This window comes from Rhinoderma darwinii, chromosome 6, assembly GCF_050947455.1.
Source record: "Rhinoderma darwinii isolate aRhiDar2 chromosome 6, aRhiDar2.hap1, whole genome shotgun sequence".
Taxonomy (NCBI): Eukaryota; Metazoa; Chordata; class Amphibia; order Anura; family Rhinodermatidae; genus Rhinoderma; species Rhinoderma darwinii.
Genome location: NC_134692.1, coordinates 76009947 through 76028614, shown reverse-complemented (window position 1 = coordinate 76028614; position 18668 = coordinate 76009947). Strand labels below are relative to the sequence as shown.

Genomic DNA, 18668 nt, shown 5'->3' with positions numbered 1-18668 from the left:
GAATCTACAGGGGGGCTGTACGGCAGAATCTACAGGGGGCACAATCAACAAAGTGGGGCTGTGTGTGGCACCGAGGGGAGGGTAGACATATTGTGGGGGCCACTAAGGGGACATTATACTGTGTAGGGGCACTACAGTGGGCAATATATTGTGTTTGGCACTTAAGGGACATTATATGGTATGGGGGCACTAAAGGGAGCAGTATACTGTGTGGGGGCACTAAAAAGGGCATTATACTGTGGGGGAGCATTAGACTTTTTTATGATGGGGTGGGGTGCCAAAATAAAATTTCACACGAGGCGCCACTTATCCTAAGGCCGGCCGTGTGTGTGTGTGTGTGTGTGTGTGTGTGTGTGTGTGTGTGTGTATATATATACACACACACACACACAATACATGTAGCTGCCTTTTTCTTGACTTTTAACGCATTAAATACACAATGGCAAGATCTTTTATCTTGACTTTTTCTTTTGGCTTTTGTTGTGTGAGATCACGCTGCAGCAAGTTAACAGTCAAGATAGATAATACTACATCCGCATGTGTGTGTATATATATGTGTGTATGCACGCATGTGTGTTTATGTATATGTGTGCGAGTGTGTATACAGTGGATTCGGTCTGAAACTGGACGCAACCAGCTTTATTGTCTTCATACAGGAAAAGCAGTTCAAAAATAAACCCTAGGCCGTCCAGCCTCTAACTAAACATATAGCTTCCCTAGCTATCAGGGTGAAAGGCCTTCTCCCCAGCACCTCACAACAAACATATGTTCTTACCAGAACCTCTGACTCCCACAGGCTAGTCCTTCTCAATGAATTAGAATATCAACAAAAAGTCACTTTATGTCAGTAATTCAATTCAAAAAGTGAAACTCATATATTATATAGATTCATTACACACAGATTGATCTATTTCCAGCATCTTTTTCTTTTAATGTTGAAGATTATGCTTAACAGTTAATGAAAATACCAAATTTAGTATTTTAGAAAATTTGAATATTAAATAAGCCCAATTTCAAAAATGATTTTTAATACTGAAATGTTGGCCTACTGAAAAGTATGTACAGTATAAGTACTCAGTACTTGCTTGGGGCTACTTTTGCATGTATTACTGCATCAATGCGGCATGGAGGCGATCAGCCTGTGGAACTGCTGAGGTGTTATGGAAGCCCAGGTTGCTTTGATAGTGGCCTTCAGCTCGTCTGCATTGTCGGGTCTGGTGTCTCTCATCTTCCTTTTGACAATACCCCTGGTAGACAGCTGCATTGACTCTGGACTTGATATAACACAGTGGACCAACACCAGCAGATGACATGGCTCCCCAAACCATCACTGACTGTGGAAACTTCACAATGGACCACAAGCAACTTGGATTGAGTGCCTCTCCACACTTCCTCCAGACTCTGGGACCTTGATTTCCTAATAAAATGCAAAATGTACTTTCATCTGAAAACAAAACGTTGGACCACTGAGCAACAGAGACCAGTCCTTTTTCTCCTTAGCCCAGGTAAGACGCTTCTGGCATCGTCTCTGGGTCATGAGTCGCTTGACACAAGGAATGCGACCAGTGGCAGATTATCATTAGGGCGGTTCGGGCGGCCGCCCAGGGCCCAAGGCTCCCGGGAGGCCCATGGCCGGCCGAACCGCACATGATCGTACAGGCCCCCTCATGCCCGGTGGCGTCGCTAGCAACGGAGGGGGCTCCAGTGCTAGCGGCAGCCACATTCATTTGTATCTGAGTCATGAATACTATAGGCTGCAGCCGGTCACGTTCGACTTGCAGCCTATAAGGCGCTGGGAAAACTCCCTGAGCAGGCCAGCGTGATGAGGTAGTGCATCACGCCGGTCTGCGCATGCGTCCTGCTGGAGCGGCCGCCACGGGGTAAGGTAAGTAAACTGTATGTATTTTTTTAGTTGAGGACTATCGCTGTGTATATATTCAAGGAGGGGGGGATTGCTCCGTTACACTATATACAAGGGGGAGTACTGGGTGGCCCTATATACAAGGGGAGGGTAGCACTGTGTGGGCCTGTATACAAGGGGGGGAGTGCTCTGTGTCACTATATACAAGGGGGGTGCTATGTGGCCCTACATGCAAGGGGGGAGCGCTGTGTGGCCCTATATACAAAGGGGGAGCGCTGTGTGACACTATATACAAAGGGGGAGCGCTGTGTGACACTATATACAAGGGGGGAGCGCTGTGTAGCACTATATACAAGGGGGGCTTTGTAGCGATATCCACAGCGGTATGTGTCTGTCGCTCTTTATGGGGGGGCTTTTTGGCGCTATTTACAAGAGGGGGAGGGCTGTGTGGCACTACAGGGGGCTGTATGGCACTATCTATAGGGGCTGTGTGTAACGCTCTCTACGCGGGGGATTTGTGATATCTACAGGGGGCTGTGTGGCGCGATCTATGGGGGTTTGTAATATCTACAGGGGCTGTGTGTGGCACTATGTACAGGGCTGTGTGTAACGCTCTCTACGGGGGGGGGGGGGGTGTCATATCTACAGGGGGCTGTGTGTGGCGCTATCTATGGGGGGGTGTAATATCTACAGGGGCTGTGTGTGGCACTATGTACAGGGGGCTGGGTGTGGCACTATGTACAGGGGGCTGTGTGTATGTGGTGTTTTACAGTGTGTGTTATTATTATATTCAGGCGCGCAGTGTTTGGTGCTATTATATTTAGGGACACAGTATGTGGCATCATGATCAATTATTTTCTTTAGAGGTGTGTAAATGTTGGAAAAGTGAGGAGCCGAAGACATCTGAGTGGCAAATTCTGCAGAAATTAGTCATGGCCGGGAGAAGTCGTCATGAGCTCTGGACCGGATGGAGAAGAAAAGAGGAAAAAAACTACTCGGATCTGAGATGTCTTCACCTGTGAGTCACTAGATTTATAGAGAAGCGGTCACCTCTCCTGACATTTTTATTATAGGAAATCCTTGTATTTCACAAAAAGTCTTTCTGCAGTCCAGGACTGATGGACAATTCCCCTTGTCAGGAGGACGTGACCCTGCACAGTGTGATACTGTCAGTATGTAGGGACACAGCCCTGTGACAAGGGGAATCGTAACACCCATTTGTTAATGCTTGCCCAAAAAGGTAGTGTTAAAAATAGTTACGGTGCGTCAGGGCGGCGGTGCGGAAGGGGGACCCAAGTTTGGGTAACAGCCCAGGGCCCATGGTCTACTTAATCCGCCACTGAATGTGACAGTTGTAGCCAATGTCTTGGAAACATCTGTGTGTGTGTGTGTGTGGTGGCTCTTGAAGCACTGACTCCAGCCGCAGTCCACTCCTTGTGAATCTCTCCCAGATTCTTGAATGGCCTTTTCTTGACAATCCTTTCAAGGCTGCAGTTATCCCTGTTGCTTGTGCACCTTTTTCTACCTCACTTTTTCCTTCCTCTCAACTCTCCATTAATATGCTTGGATACAGCACTCTGTGAACAGCCAGCTTCTTTAGCAATGTACTTCTGTGGCTTTCCCTCCTTGTGGAGGCTGTCAATGACTGTCTTCTGGACAACTGTCAAGTCAGCAGTCTTCCCCGTGATTGTGTAGCCTACTGAGCCAGACTGTTGGACCATTTAAAGGCTTAGGAAACCTTTGCAGGTGTTTGTGTTTATTAGCTTATTTGAGTGTGACACCATGTGTCTACAATCTTGAACTTTTACCCAATATTCAAATTTTCTGAGAGACTAAATTTTGAGTTTTCATTAACTGTTAGCCATAATCATCAACATTAATATAAATAAAATGCTGGAAATAGATCACTCTGTGTGTAATGAATCTATATAATATATGAGTTTCACTTTTTGAATTGAATTACTGAAATAAATAAACCTTTTGATGATATTCTAATTCATTGAGAAGGACTAGTATATGTGTAGGCAACGGGGAAGCAGCACTCCAAAACCAAAAAGATTTATTGACCAAATATTTCACAGAAACGTTTCACCCTCTCTATGATGGCATTTTCAAGCGTGCTGCTTCCCCATTGCCTACTTTTCTATTGTTCACGAGGAGAGGTCACTCCTCTGAAGCTTTGCAATAACTGTGTGGTTATTTGGCTACAGTGCTGCTCCATACACTTGCTGTAATTTTATGTGCGTGTGTGTGTGTGTGTATATATATGTTTGTGTTGTGAGACTGAGTGCTGTGTGTGTGATAAAGGAGCATAGCTGTGAGTGGACTGCAGGGAATTTCAGAGAACAGGCTGCCTGCAAACAGCGGGGACTGCTTAGATGACGGCAGTTTTTTTATGTCTCTGTTTTTGTTAGCTATATTACTACTACTTTTGTGATGGACAGCGTCCTTACTAAGGAGCTTAGTGTTAACTGGTGAAAAGGCTAACACTAACCCCCCCATTATTATTTTTGTACCCACTGCAACCAGGGATAGGGAATAGGGAAGAGCCGGTTTCGATCCAGTGCCTGACCACCTGTAGCAATGGATGGGTATTGAGGCAGCCACAGGCCGGTATTAGGCTGGGAAAGCCCAAAAAACGTTGCCTTTCCCACCCAGGTAATGCTTTGCTGCTGCCTTGTTGTATCTGGCATTACCAGGATGGGAAGGGCCACTGTTTTTAGGCTTTCCCAGCCTAGTGATACCAGCCTGCGGCCGCCCCAGTGCCCGGCCGTCACTACAGATGGTCGGATAGTGGATAGTACCCGGCCAATCCCGGTACCCCTGGTGGCGGTGGGTATCATGGTAATAATGGGGGGGGGTTAGTGTTAGCCTTTTTATCGGCTAACACTAAGCCCCTCCTTAGTAATGAACGCTGTCAATCAGACAGTGGGCATTACTAAGGCAGTAGTAATATAGTTAAAATAAACAGACATTAAAAAAATATTTTATTGAATTAAAAACCCTAACAACACTTGTTAACCATTTTATTCAGAATAAAAAAAACGCTGTCATCAAAGTAGTCCTCAAATCCAAAGAAGCCTAACAACTGAACCTGTAAAAAAACACAAAAAATAAATAACTAGGAACACATAAAAAAGCAAAGTAATTATTATGCTTACCTTTCCTAGTTCCAGCGCTGGAGCCACAATGTTATCGAGCTACGCTGTTTCTGTAACTTCAGGAGTTATAGGGGGCATCTGCACTAAAAGTGCCTTGGGCAGCATCCACTAAATATGGCCCTGCTTTAACCTACACCCTCACCCCTGACCCCCCACTTAACCTCTGCCTCCTCCTATGCCCCCTCTCCTCCTCCACCCACAAAACCTCTGCCACCATCTGTGTCCCCCACTACAAACAAAGTTCAAAATCCACGATGAACGCTGTAAAGAAATAAGTAAAACACCATTATTGATGTTTTATGGTCCCCTTATTTCCCACAAAACAATGGAATAAAAAGTGATCAAAAAGTCTTATGTACCCCAAAATAATATCAATAAAAATTACTGCTCATCCCGCAAAGAATAAGCCCTCATACCGCTCAATCGACGGAAAAATAAAAAGTTATAGCTCTCAGAATTTGGCGGCACAAAATAAATCTTATTTCTAACAAATAGTTTTTTCGATGTAAAAGTAGTATAACGTAAAAGAACTATAAATTTTGTATCGCCGTAATCGTATTGACCGCAGAATAAAGTTAACATGTCATATTTACCGTTTGGTGAACACCGTTAAAATGAAACCTAAAAAACAATGGAGTAATCACTGTTTTTTCCCTAAACAAAACAAAAATGTACTTTACCACTCAAATTACCAATATGAGTCCACAAAAGAAAAGTCCTATGCTCATGGAGTAATACTCCCCCTTACACCATGGGGAAAGGCAAAAAGAAACTGCGATGCTCAGTGTTGTTACAGATGACAGTCAGCTGGACTCTGTAGTTCCACCGTCGACAAGGCAAGCTCATCTGGATTTTTCCACTAAGCAAGATGTAAGTTGCAAACAAGCACGCAATAAAAACACACGTAACATGTTAAGTATCTGCCCGAACCTGGGTTTCGCCAACTCAGTTTGTTCCTGGGCGATAACTCAAAGTCCGGCAGATACTTTTCTGAAATGCAGGACTCGTTTTTTGTGAACTCATATTGGTTGTTTGAGCAGTAAAGTACACTTTTGTTTTGTATATGCTACTAAGGACAAACTGGACACTATTTCTTTGTCCGCTTTGACCACTGAAAAAGTAGTATATATTTTTATCTTAGTACTGTTTTTTTCCTATTCCACCCCACAAATAATTTTTTTCAGCTTCCCAGTACATTATTTGGTACAATAAATTGTGCCATGAAAAACGAAAACTCGTTCTGCAAAAAACTAGCCCTCATATAACTATATCTTTGGAGAAATAGAAAAGTTATGGCTTTTGGAAGGTGGGGAGGAAAACGCAAATATGAAAAACCAAAAAATGGCTGCAAAAGGAAGGGGTTAAAGTGAACCTATTTGAAATAAAAGTTTTTTTACGGGAGTGTCAACTTCCTCCACTTCCATCTTCCTGTAGTTCATCCCCCTGTCTGAAGGCGCTCTCTAAATATTCAAAAAGCTCCTACAGTCAGTAAAAATCTTGTGTTTAATAACAAAGAGAAGAGAAGAGGATAGGTAGGATGGGGGATCATTTTAGGCCTGTTTCCCATGGGACAGATACGCTGTGTAAAAAACACGCAGCGTATCCGACATGGGACCCGCAGTACATTCCGTCCGAAAACTGCACCACATTGTGGTGTGTTTTTTCGGACCGTATTTCCGGAAGCAGCGGTGAAAAACATTCATACTTACGTGGGTCGATGTTATGGCGATGAATCTCTCCATCGCAGTCCGGGCGAGCCTCCATGGATGATGCTGCAGCCTGTGATTGGCTGCAGCGGTGATCACATGTGATGTAACGTCATCCCAGGAGGCCGGCCACTGTCGTTATCCAGGCCAGCCTCCTGGGATGACGTATCATCCCATGTGACCACCGCTGCAGCCTGTGATTGGCTGCAGCAGTCACATGGGATGCAACATCATCCCAGGAGGCTGAACTTCAGGAAGGAGGAGGGCGTTCTGGCTAAGTATGATTTTTTTTTTTTTCCGTAGTTGTGATTTTTGCGACGTAATCGCTGCGAATATGCCGCAAAAGTCACAACACTAGGCTTTCGGTTGCGGGTTTTGCATCCCCATTGAATTCAAAACCTGCAACGGAAAAACATAAACGCAGCATAAATTGACATGCTGCGGAATTAAATTCCGCACCGCAGGTCAATTTATTAACGTGTACGCAACTTTTTTTTTCCGCAGCGTGGGCATGAGATTTTCTGAATCTCATCCACTTTGCTGCTACTGTAAATGCTGCGGAATTTCTGCACAGAATTCTGTTGCGGAAATTACGCAGCGTTTACGCTATGTGGGAACCTGGTCTTACAGTCTTTCTGTCTCAGCCTGTATATGGAACTCATAGTGTGAGACAGAGAGTTAAGTCCCTATTACATGGGCTTATGATCGGCCAAACGAGCGATCATATGAAGTTCATATGGAATCAGAGCAACGATCAGCTGATGAATGAGCAAATACTTGGTCATTGGCTGATCTACTCTTTTATGCAGAATTAAAAATTATCGTTGTCAGCAGCACATCTCCCTGTGTAATTATGCAGACGGACCGATGAGCCCAAATATTCAGGTTAGGCCCCATGCACACGACCGTATTTTTGTCCACCCATAAATACTGGCGTAAATACGGGTCCTTGGTCACACGTATTCGACCCGTATTGCACCAGTATTTACGGGCAAGTTTTTGGCTGCAAAATTGCACTGCACTAATCGGCAGCCCTTCTCTCTATCAGTGCAGGATAGAGAGAAGGGACAGCCCTTTCCGTAATAAAAGTAAAGGAAATTCAAACTTACCCAGCCGTTGTCTTGGTGACGCGTCCCTCTCTTGACATCCAGTCCGACCTCCCTGGATGACGCGGCAGTCCATGTGACCGCTACAGCCAGTGATTGGCCTGTGATTGGCTGCAGCGGTCACATGGGCTGTAACGTCATCCCAGGAGGCCGGACTGGAGGAAGAAGCAGGGAGTTCTGGGTAAGTATGAACGTCTTTTTCTACAGCTTTATCTATATTGTGATCGGTAGCCACTGTCCAGGGTGCTGAAACATTTACTGCCGATCGTTTAACTCTTTCAGCACCCTGGACAGTGACTACTTACTGACGTCGCCTAGTAACGCTCCCGTAATTACGGGAGCCCCATAGACTTCTATGGGCTGCACGTGCCGTAATTACAGCCTGAAATAGGACATGTTCTATCTTTTTCAACGGCACGGGCACCTTCCCGTAAGCATACGGGGAGGTACCCGTGGCCAATAGAAGTCTATGGGCCTGTAATTACGGGCGTTTTTACGGTCGTGTGCATGGGGCCTAAGACACAACATTTCTGCTTGAACCACATATAATACTAGCTACGAGGAATTGTGTTTTGTATTTTTTGTAAAAGTAAATGGTTCACCATTTAAGTTTAGCATTGCAGCTGCTTTTACACACAATAGTCACTGCACCTTACCTTGTTTCACTGATCTCACTCAACACACCGTAAAATATATTCTGTAAGTTGATGATACTCAATTTTGTCAGCTACTTAAAATTCAACTGTATTAATGTATTCCCAACTGTTTAGCGGCAAAACAACCTATCTTTATTATCTCTTCCAAACTGAAACACTGATAAAACTAAAATGTACATTTTTTTCATATTTATATAGTTATTCCTTTCCTGACTTAACAATCACTATTTATGACTCTTATCTCACTACTCATTATCCAGAACGTATATCCACATTCCAATATCTAGACTAGCTACCCATTATGCAGAGAACACAATTCACAGCTCAAGCTCTAAAGTGAAACTTCACTTAATTCTTAATCTTCTTACAATACATTTGGCTTATTTCCTACTAGTTTTAAAAACAATATTTTCCTTAAAAAGTTTATTTTCTCTAACAGCTTTTCCGTCTTTTCTTCAAGATTTCTTTCAAACTGAATCATTTGTCTGGTCCATCTGCCACCAAATATTCACAGATCTTCAATGGTTACTCAAATTGTATTTCTTTTGCAAGTCCATTTTTTTTAATTCCACAAGAACCATCCTATGTAGACAGATTATTTTATTTCTATATTATCTATTTATTATACCATTTAACCAAATTAATCTTGTTTCACCACTACCTAATGTTGTTTAAGAATATAGTATTTGGAAGCTATCGCTACTGACCTTTATTGCTTTCTGTATGTTGACACAAGAATCTCTTATGGTGGAAAGCAATTTGTTAAATCGACCCATTTCTTGGACTAATACAGTATTCATGCTCTGAGCGTAAGAGGTTGGGTATCTTCTTAATGCCGCTTCAGTGTCAAAGTTCATATGAAGTTTCATCAAGATATCACCAGATACTTCATACACTGTTTCATCTGACGATTTTCCAACACCTCCTGTTGTCCGTGACTGTCAATAAGCAATGAACCAATTAAGGTAAAACACTTATAGAAACTGATTTACAAATATGTTCTCTATCACTTTCTAGAGACTGTAATTGTTTATGACAATTCTCTTATTGCACACAACCCTGCTGTACGGCCTATATTGAGAATGCAGAAAAGCATTGTGTGCTTCCAATATGGCCACTCCCAAGAAACCATTAAAAAAAAATATCTACAACATTTGAAAAAAATAAAATAAAATAAAAACCACACAAATTATTTCTCTTCTACATACTTACAACTATGTAATTAAACTAAAATTAAATACATTTGACACATCTTTTAAATAACCAGCCATGCTGCTACCTTTCTGAAAGATTATATTTCTGACGTCATTATACATATGCATAATATATAATTTCCTTTACCTTAGTTAACTGGTAATGACAGTATACATATATTTTTTTATCAGTATCTGGCACTAGTGTCCAGTGTGGAAAAGCAGAATATTTCAAGATTTTTTACATGTGGAGAGTCACACAAAAATAAAACTCCATCAAAATAAAGTTTGTATATTTTTACAATTAAACCTGATTGAAATACTATGTCACTTCTGATGATACATTCTCTTCAGGAAATGCTAGACTTAAGGTGGGGAAAATCATAGCGGCATGTATTTTAAATGTATGTTCCTTATGCAGTGAAAAGATGAAGGTATATAGGAAAGATTTAAAAAAAATAATATATACATATATATACACAGACACATACGCACAGTCATAAGAAAAACAAAGTACACCCTCTTTGAATTCTATGGTTTTAAAGTGGTGACAGGGCTTATTTTTTGCGGAAGGAGTTGTAGTTTCTATTGGCAGTATTTAAAGTACCATATAATGTACTGGGAAACTGGAAAAAAAATCTTTGTGCGGTGGAATTGGAAAAAACTGATTCCTCCATTGCTTTTTGGGTTTTGTTTTTACAGCTTTCAACGTGCACTAAAAATTACAATTTAACTTTATTCTGCGGCTCAATATGAATACGGTGATACCAAATTTATATGGTTTACGTTTATATTTTACTGCTTTTACAAAGAAAAAAATAAATTAAAAAAATTTTGTTTTCTTTCACCACATTATGAGAGCCATAAGTTTATTTTATTTTTTTGTCAAGTGAGCGGTGTGAGGGCTTATTTTTTGCAAGGCGAGCTGTAGTTTTTATTGGTACATACAACTTTTTGTTCACTTTTTATTATAGGTAAGGTTAACAAAAAACAGCAATTTTTTTTACGTTTTAATGTTTTTTAATGTTTTTTAAGGCGATCACCGTGTGAGTTAAATAATGTTATATTGTAATAGTTTGGACTTTTACGGATGCAGCTATACCAATATTGTTTCTTTTTTTTATTCTTTTACATGACTTTAGACGAAAAATGTAAAAAGTTTTTTTTTTAAAAACTTTTAACCCCTTCCCGACATCTGCCGTATATATACGGCGCACGCCGGGTGTGGGAGTATGGAGCGGGCTCATGGGATCCATAGAGCGAGTGTGTCGGCTGTGTGTTACAGCCGATACTTCCGGATAACGATCAAAAAGTCTCACGTACCCCAAAATGGTACCAATATAAACAGAGGGCTCACTCCGCAAAAAAATAAGCCCTCACACGGCTAAATCGACAGAAAAATAAAAACGTTATGGCTCTCAGAATGTGGCGACAAAACTCAAATTTTACTTTTAACAATCAGTTTTTTCCTTGTAAAAGTAGTAAAACATAAAGAAAACTATATAAATTTGGTATCGCTGTAATCGCATTGACCCGCAGAATAAAGTTAACATGCCGTTTTTACCGTACGGTGAACGCCGTAAAAACAGAACCACCCAAAAGGTTGAGGAATCGCTGTTCTTTTCCTATTCCACCCACATATATTTTTTTCTCGTTTCCCACTACATTATATGGTACAAAAAATGGTGCTGTGAAAATCTACAACTCGTCCCGAAAAAAACAAGCCCTCATACGGCAATATTGATGGAAAAATAAAAGAGTTATGGCTTTTGGAAGGTGGGGAGGAAAGAACAAAAGTGAAAATCCGAAAAATGGCTGCAGAGGGAAGGGGTTTATATATATATATTTTTCACTACTAAAAACATTATTAAACTTTTTTTTACACTACACTTCTTAATAGTTTCCCTAGGGGATTTGAACCAGCGATTGTTAGCCTTCATTAGGCCCCCGGGCTGCCATGATAACCACCGGCACCCCGCAATCGCGTCGGGGCGATGGGCTGTCGGAGGGGGCCGCCCCCTCTTTCTAACGGTTTAGATGTCACGGTCGCTATTGACCGCAGCATCTAAGTGGTTAAGCGGTCAGGAACAGCGCGATCCCTGTTCCTGGCCTTTAGTACAGGGGGTCAGCTGTAAAATACAGCTGAAACCTAGAGCGTATGGAGCGAGTTCAGCGTGTGAGCACGCTCCATAATTTACACCCCCCGCAACAGGATGTGCAGTTACGTCCAGGTGCGCGAAGGGGTTAAGAGGGTAAGTAGCAGCCAGGTTCTGCTCATAAAATGCCCTGATTAATTGATCATCAGCAAATGTGAGCACCTCTATAACAGCAGAAGTTTTGGAAGTTTGCTGGTCGGAAACATTCAGGCATGGAGGAAAGTTATCAGCAATGATCTTAGAGAAGCAATTGTTGCTGCCCATCAAACTGGGAAGGGTTATAAGGCCATTTCCAAACAATTTGAAGTCTATCATTCTACAGTTAAAGACATGAAAATATATCCAAGGAGCGCACCTAGTGCACTACTGATAATATGAATAGCTTGCGTAAACAAATGGGCAAATGTTTTCACCTTGTCGTGTTATACTTTCGGTACAACACGAATGCCCACATAACTTTTCCAGTGGTAGCAACTCAAATAAATCTATTTTTATTGTCATTAAATGATAAAGCGTTTCAGGGTGCACTCACCCCTTCGTCAGATCATCATGACATATAATTTCTAAGACAAAATGGGGTATAGATACTTCCTCTTCAGGTCAAAGGGCAAGGGGTCAGAGTGGAATTTACCATGATAAAATAACAGACTTTCACTACTCAATAAAAAAAATTACCGTAAATATTAATATATATATATATATATATATATATATATATACAAAGAACGTAATAACAACCTTATATTTGGACATACATATAATCAACGGGCATAAAAAGTGCCATTTTGTTCCCAGAAAGAGTGGCGGTCTTTTACAACTACATGATGGGACGGAGCATCTTTCGTCTGGATAGTGAAGTCAAGGCCCCATTCACTAGACCGGAAGTGATGCTCCGGCCTGTTTAGATTTCGTTGTAGCAACCCGGCTTATGCTGTGACTGGAAATGACGTGGCAGTCTCGGCGTCCATTGCCATAACTGCAAGGCTGATCCATGAGAACAGGGGGCAATTCACTGGCTCTGCAGACCATCTCCAAAGGGACAGCGCAACCAACCGGCTGTCCTGCCAGTAACCCAACCAGATAGTCAGTAGGATTAAATGAGTTACAAAAGTTTGGAGGGACTAAGTTACAAAAGTTTAGGAAGAAATTGACTGCTCCTCTTGTATACAGTATATGGCTATAATAATAATAATAATAATAATAATACATTTATATTCTTTTGTATGTACATATGTATATAAGATGGTGTAGCTATTATAATAAAAAATGATTCATATTATATGTGCCTATTTCTACCAGAAAAATCTCTTAAGGGGTTATATAAAACACCTATTGCTTATGTGGGTGCATCAATAAATATGATCAACGCACTTATTAAGACCATTGGGAATCATGGATTCTAGTTTGAAAATCCAATAGGACTCTTTACGCCTGAAACCTATTTTCAATGTTTGCTGGTATAAGCTCAATTGGCGTTAAGAGGAAATCGGAAAACTTACATTGATGACTAGCTGCTGAATGTTTCGAGACACTATATTTATTGTATCCAATTCCAACATTATGTTTATGTTTATTTATTCTTTGTCTTAAACTCTAAATCTTTCTCCCAATGTACTGTATGTTGCACGTGCATTACAACAAATAGACCACATATTCTGTGCTGCAATTCATGAATGACTTAATTTAAAATATTTCACCTGACCTGACATTTTTGCATTGTCCTATTGTTGCAAATGGATGAGCAGCATTTGCATCTGCCCTCACCACACCTATAGCTTCCCACTATATTAGGTAAAAAGTTATTTTTAGGATGACTACATTTTGGTTTCTTTAATTTACTAGGCGCCTTGATATTTTTTAGTGCCTGGCCTTTCAGTACGTGATATTTGGATGTTCTGGAATAATATCTCTCAAAAAATGGTCATTCTTTAATAGGAACCAATTTTTATTCAGAATCTCTCTTATTTTATATACAATCCAATTAAAGGTAGTAATACAATTACAATAACATTTTCCTTTATCAGGACGTAGTTCTTTTCTGGGTTGTAGACATTCCATTCGATTCAGTTTAATAGCTTTTTAATAAGAATCTTTTAATACTGCCTTGGGATACCTCTTGGCACAAAAGCAGTTTTTCAAAATCTTACTTTGTGTCTAGAAAGCATTTCTTGCGTAGCCATTTAAAATGGCTGAAGGGTACGTTTGTCATCCAATTCTTTTTGTGGCAAATTTCGAAAGAAACGGTAACTATCTACCTGTTTTAAAAAAAAGTATTTCTAGCTATTCTATTATCTTTAATAAATATTAATAGATTGGGAAATTATAGGCTAATTTATAAAATAGTAGATTTACTACCTAAAAAAGTTGCAATTGCTTCTAGGCCCTTCGTGTGTTCTATATTTGAATAGAGAGCCAAAATATATAATGAGACTAACTTATAGCCTTCTTTCCAATCTACTTCTTTGAGTAGTTGGATAAGGTGCGAGGAGTCCCTTAGATGCAAAGGTAACAGTGTGAAACATTTTTGTAGAATAATATCTACATAATGAGATAAATTGCTGGTCATTGAGCCAATTCCAAAGATGATTGGTCTTCCTGGTGGATTGAAAATGTTCTTATAGATTTTAGGCAGTGGTAAAATATTGCTGTATTAGGTTTTTCAATATATATGAAATCACGTTCACTTTTGGATAACCAACCACTTACAGGAGGATCGGACTCAAGGGAGTCATAGTAATCCACATGATTCAGTATTCTATTGGCCTCCTTGATGTAATCACACCTATCTGGGATCACTATACTGCCTCCCTTGTCTGCCCCCATATTACTTTATTTGTGTCATCTGTTAGGGTTTCTAGGGCTTTTTTCTCCCCGATTGTGAGATTAGTATTCGTGATCCTCCTAGTTTTACTCAAGGATTCCCACTGATATGATACGACAGTGTAAAATGCTTCTGTATGGCTCTGTGGTATAATGGATAAAAAGAAGATTTTGGCTTTAGAATGGTCATTGTGAAGCTATACTGACTGGGTTGTCAGAAGGCTTCATCTGTTTACTCCAATTTTTATTTTTATACTTATTTCCCTGTGTTTTTTTAATTTTAAAATGCCTTTAAAGAGTTAAAAACAAACTTATTAAGATCCACAAATAGATCAAAATCATTTATTTCTTTATCAGGACAAAATGATAACCCTTTTTCCAAAAGGGATTTTTCATTTTCTGTTAGGGAATGTATTGATAAATTATATATTTTTATTAATCCATATTGTTCCCTTTTGGATCCTGAGTCTCCTGTTCCTCTCTGGGGTGATTTATTGTCTCGACTCACCCTTTTCTCCCCTTTACAGTCTCTCATGAATCTGGATGTATTTTTCTTTTTTGTCCCAGTGAGTTACCTGTTGGACTTGGGGAAGTCCTAAAAACATCTGTAGAGTTATGTCTCTGTGGAAAAAAGGATTCTTGGGTGTGTGGAATCTCTCCACCTGATTCCACGAATTCACATAATCTGCTGGCTTTATAGTGTGAAGTGTTTGTTTCTACATCAGCCTCAGAATTCCTCATAATGGTCATTGGAGTATGAAAGTGTAAATTGAATAATGACTCCTCAAACACTTCTTTAATTGCTAGTAAAAAAGGGCAAGATTCTTTTGGAGATAGGGTTCCCTTGATGATTCTTAAAGGTTTTAAAAAAGGGGGCTAGCAAACAAAGTATTGGTACCTATTTTCTTTGAATTGTTTGATGTTCATGATCGAAATATCCTCTGAGATCTATAATGGGGTGTTCTGGGCCATGTTCTATGGTATTTGTTTTGCATGTAGTTTTTTTTATACTTCATTTGGATTATGATTGTATATCCAAATAAAAGGCTGTCATTACATTCTTTGTATAAATATATTTTGAAGGTATGTGTTTTTTTTTTGTCAAGTGAATGTCTGTTCCTTTATCATGGTCAATTCTCCTCTGACCCCTTGCTCTTTGACCTGGAGAGAAAGTATATATACCCCATTTTGTCTTCAAAATGTTATGTTATGCTGAGCTGATGAGGGAGTGAGTGCACCCTGAAACACATTATCGTTTAATGCAATAAAGGATTTATTCAAGCTTTTACCACTGGAAAAGTTTCATGTTGGCATTCATGTTGTACCGACAGTACAACACCACAAGGTGAGAGAATTTGCCCATTTGTTTACACAAGCTATTCCTATTATCAGTAATGCACTATGTGAGCTCCTTGGATATCCTTTCTGTTTATGTCTGTATCTGCTTATCGTTCGCCTGGAACAGATAATCCCAGAGTGAGCTGCATCGTTGTAGAATTATCTGACACACACGTGAATCGATCACTATTTCAATATAGGGTTGTATCTGTATTACACAACCTTAGAAGGTAAGGGCTCACTTTATTTGATTCCTGTTTGACTTTTCATACCAAACGGATGCTTGTCCCATAAAGTGCCCTTGTCTCTTTTTATTATTTTCATAACATCATTCCACAGTGAGAAAGATTATTCACAAGTGGAAAACATTCAAGACAGTTAAGTCTTCCCAGGAGCGGACATCCCAACAAATTCACCCTAAGGTCAGACTGTGCAATGCTCAGAGAAATTGCAAAAAACCCATGAGCTACATATCAGACTCTACAAGCCTCAGATAGCATGTTAAATGTTCAAGTTCATGACAGTACAATTAGAAAAAGACTGAACAAGTATGGCTTGTTTGGAAAGGTTAGCAGGAGAAAGCCTCTTCATTCTAAAAAGAACATGGCAGCATGGCTTAAGTTTGCAAAGCTGCATCTGAACAAAGCACAAGTATTCTGGAACAATGTCCTTTCGACAGACCTGACCAAAGTAGAGATGTTTGGCCATAGTGCCCAACACCTCATACCAACTGTCAAGCACGGTGGTAGAGGGATGATGATTTGGGCTTGTTTTGCAGCTAAAAGACCTTGGCATTTCATTGTGTCGAGCATGAAATCCTCTGTATACCAAAGTATTTGAGAGTCAAATGTGAGGCAATCTAACCAAGAGCTAAAGCTTGGCCGAAACTGGGTCATGTAATAGATTGATAGCAAGGTGTCAGATTTTGCTGACGATACAAAACTTTCTAGGATACTTAAAACTCAGCTTGACTATAAAATATTACAGAAAGACTTGGATAGGCTGGCAGCATGGGCAAAACAGGGTAAATGAAAGTAATTGTCGATAAATGTAAAGTAATGCACCTAGGAAGCAATAATAGTATTAACCCCTTAAGGAGATGGCCTGTGTCGGCCTAATGGACCAGGCCATTTTTTTCAAATCTGTCAATTTATGTGGTAATAACTTTGGAATGCTTTTATATTTTCAAGCATTGGAGCATTTTAAAGTGGTTCTGAGATTGTTTTCTCGTGACACATTGTACTTTAAAGAGGCTCTGTCACCAGATTTTGCAGCCCCTATCTGCTATTGCAGCAGATAGGCGCTGCAATGTAGATTACAGTAACGTTTTTATTTTTAAAAAACGAGCATTTTTGGCCAAGTTATGACCATTTTCGTATTTATGCAAATGAGGCTTGCAAAAGTACAACTGGGCGTGTTGAAAAGTAAAAGTACAAGTGGGCGTGTATTATGTGCGTACATCGGGGCGTGTTTACTACTTTTACTAGCTGGGCGTTGTGTATAGAAGTATCATCCACTTCTCTTCACAACGCCCAGCTTCTGGCAGTGCAGCACTGTGACGTCACTCACAGGTCCTGCATCGTGTCGGCACCAGAGGCTACAGATGATTCTGCAGCAGCATCGGCGTTTGCAGGTAAGTCGATGTAGCTACTTACCTGCAAATGCTGATGCTGCTGCAGAATCAACTGTAGCCTCTGGTGCCGACACGATGCAGGACCTGTGAGTGACGTCACAGTGCTGCACTGCCAGAAGCTGGGCGTTCTGAAGAGAAGTGGATGACACTTCTATACACAACGCCCAGCTAGTAATAGTAGTAAAAACGCCCCGATGTACGCACCTAATACACGCCCAGTTGTACTTTTACTTTTCAACACGCCCAGTTGTACTTTTGCAAGCCTCATTTGCATAAATACGAAAATGGTCATAACTTGGCCAAAAATGCTCGTTTTTTAAAAATAAAAACGTTACTGTAATCTACATTGCAGCGCCTATCTGCTGCAATAGCAGATAGGGGTTGCAAAATCTGGTGACAGAGCCTCTTTAAGTTAGTTGGAATATTACATTCAGTGTATTTGTGAAAAAAACAGAAGAAAATTTTGGAAAAAATAGAATTTTTCTAAAATGTAAATATATCTGCTTGTAAGACAAAAAGTAATACCACACAATTTCTCCCGAGTACGGAACTACCCCATATGTAGTCATAAACTGCTATTTGGACACACGACAGGGCTCAGAAGGAAAGTAGCGCCATTTGTTTTTGCAGCTCAAATATAGCTGGAATGGTTTGCAGAGGCCATGTTGCAATTGCAATGCCCCTGAACGGGCCAAAATGGTGTAAACCTCCAAGAAGGGACTCCATTTAGGCGACTACACACCTCAAGAAATTTATCGAGGGGTATAGTGAGCATTTTGACCCCACAGATCTAAGCAGAATTCAGTGGAATTAGGCCGTGAAAATGAAAATCTACATTTTTTTACCAATAAAATGTTGTTTTTGCTCCGATTTTTCTCATCTTCACAATTGATAAAGAAGAAAAATCTCCCCAACATTTTGAAAGCAATTTCTCCTGAACATGGCAATACCCCATATGTGGTAATAAACTGCTGTTTGGACACACGGCAGGGCTTAGAAGGGTAGGGGCGCTATTTGACATTCAGATTTTGCTGGATT

At 40.4% G+C, this 18668-nt stretch overlaps 1 protein-coding gene across 1 annotated transcript in view; it reads right to left on the bottom strand.

Annotated features, from left to right (window-relative positions):
* Nucleotides 1-18668, bottom strand: part of DNAH7 (dynein axonemal heavy chain 7) — a 533102-nt gene that overhangs the window by 69116 nt on the left and 445318 nt on the right. The window contains exon 60 of the mRNA XM_075829965.1: nucleotides 9198-9428. Coding sequence (XP_075686080.1) covers nucleotides 9198-9428 — 231 coding nt within the window. The remainder of the gene's footprint in view (nucleotides 1-9197; nucleotides 9429-18668) is intronic.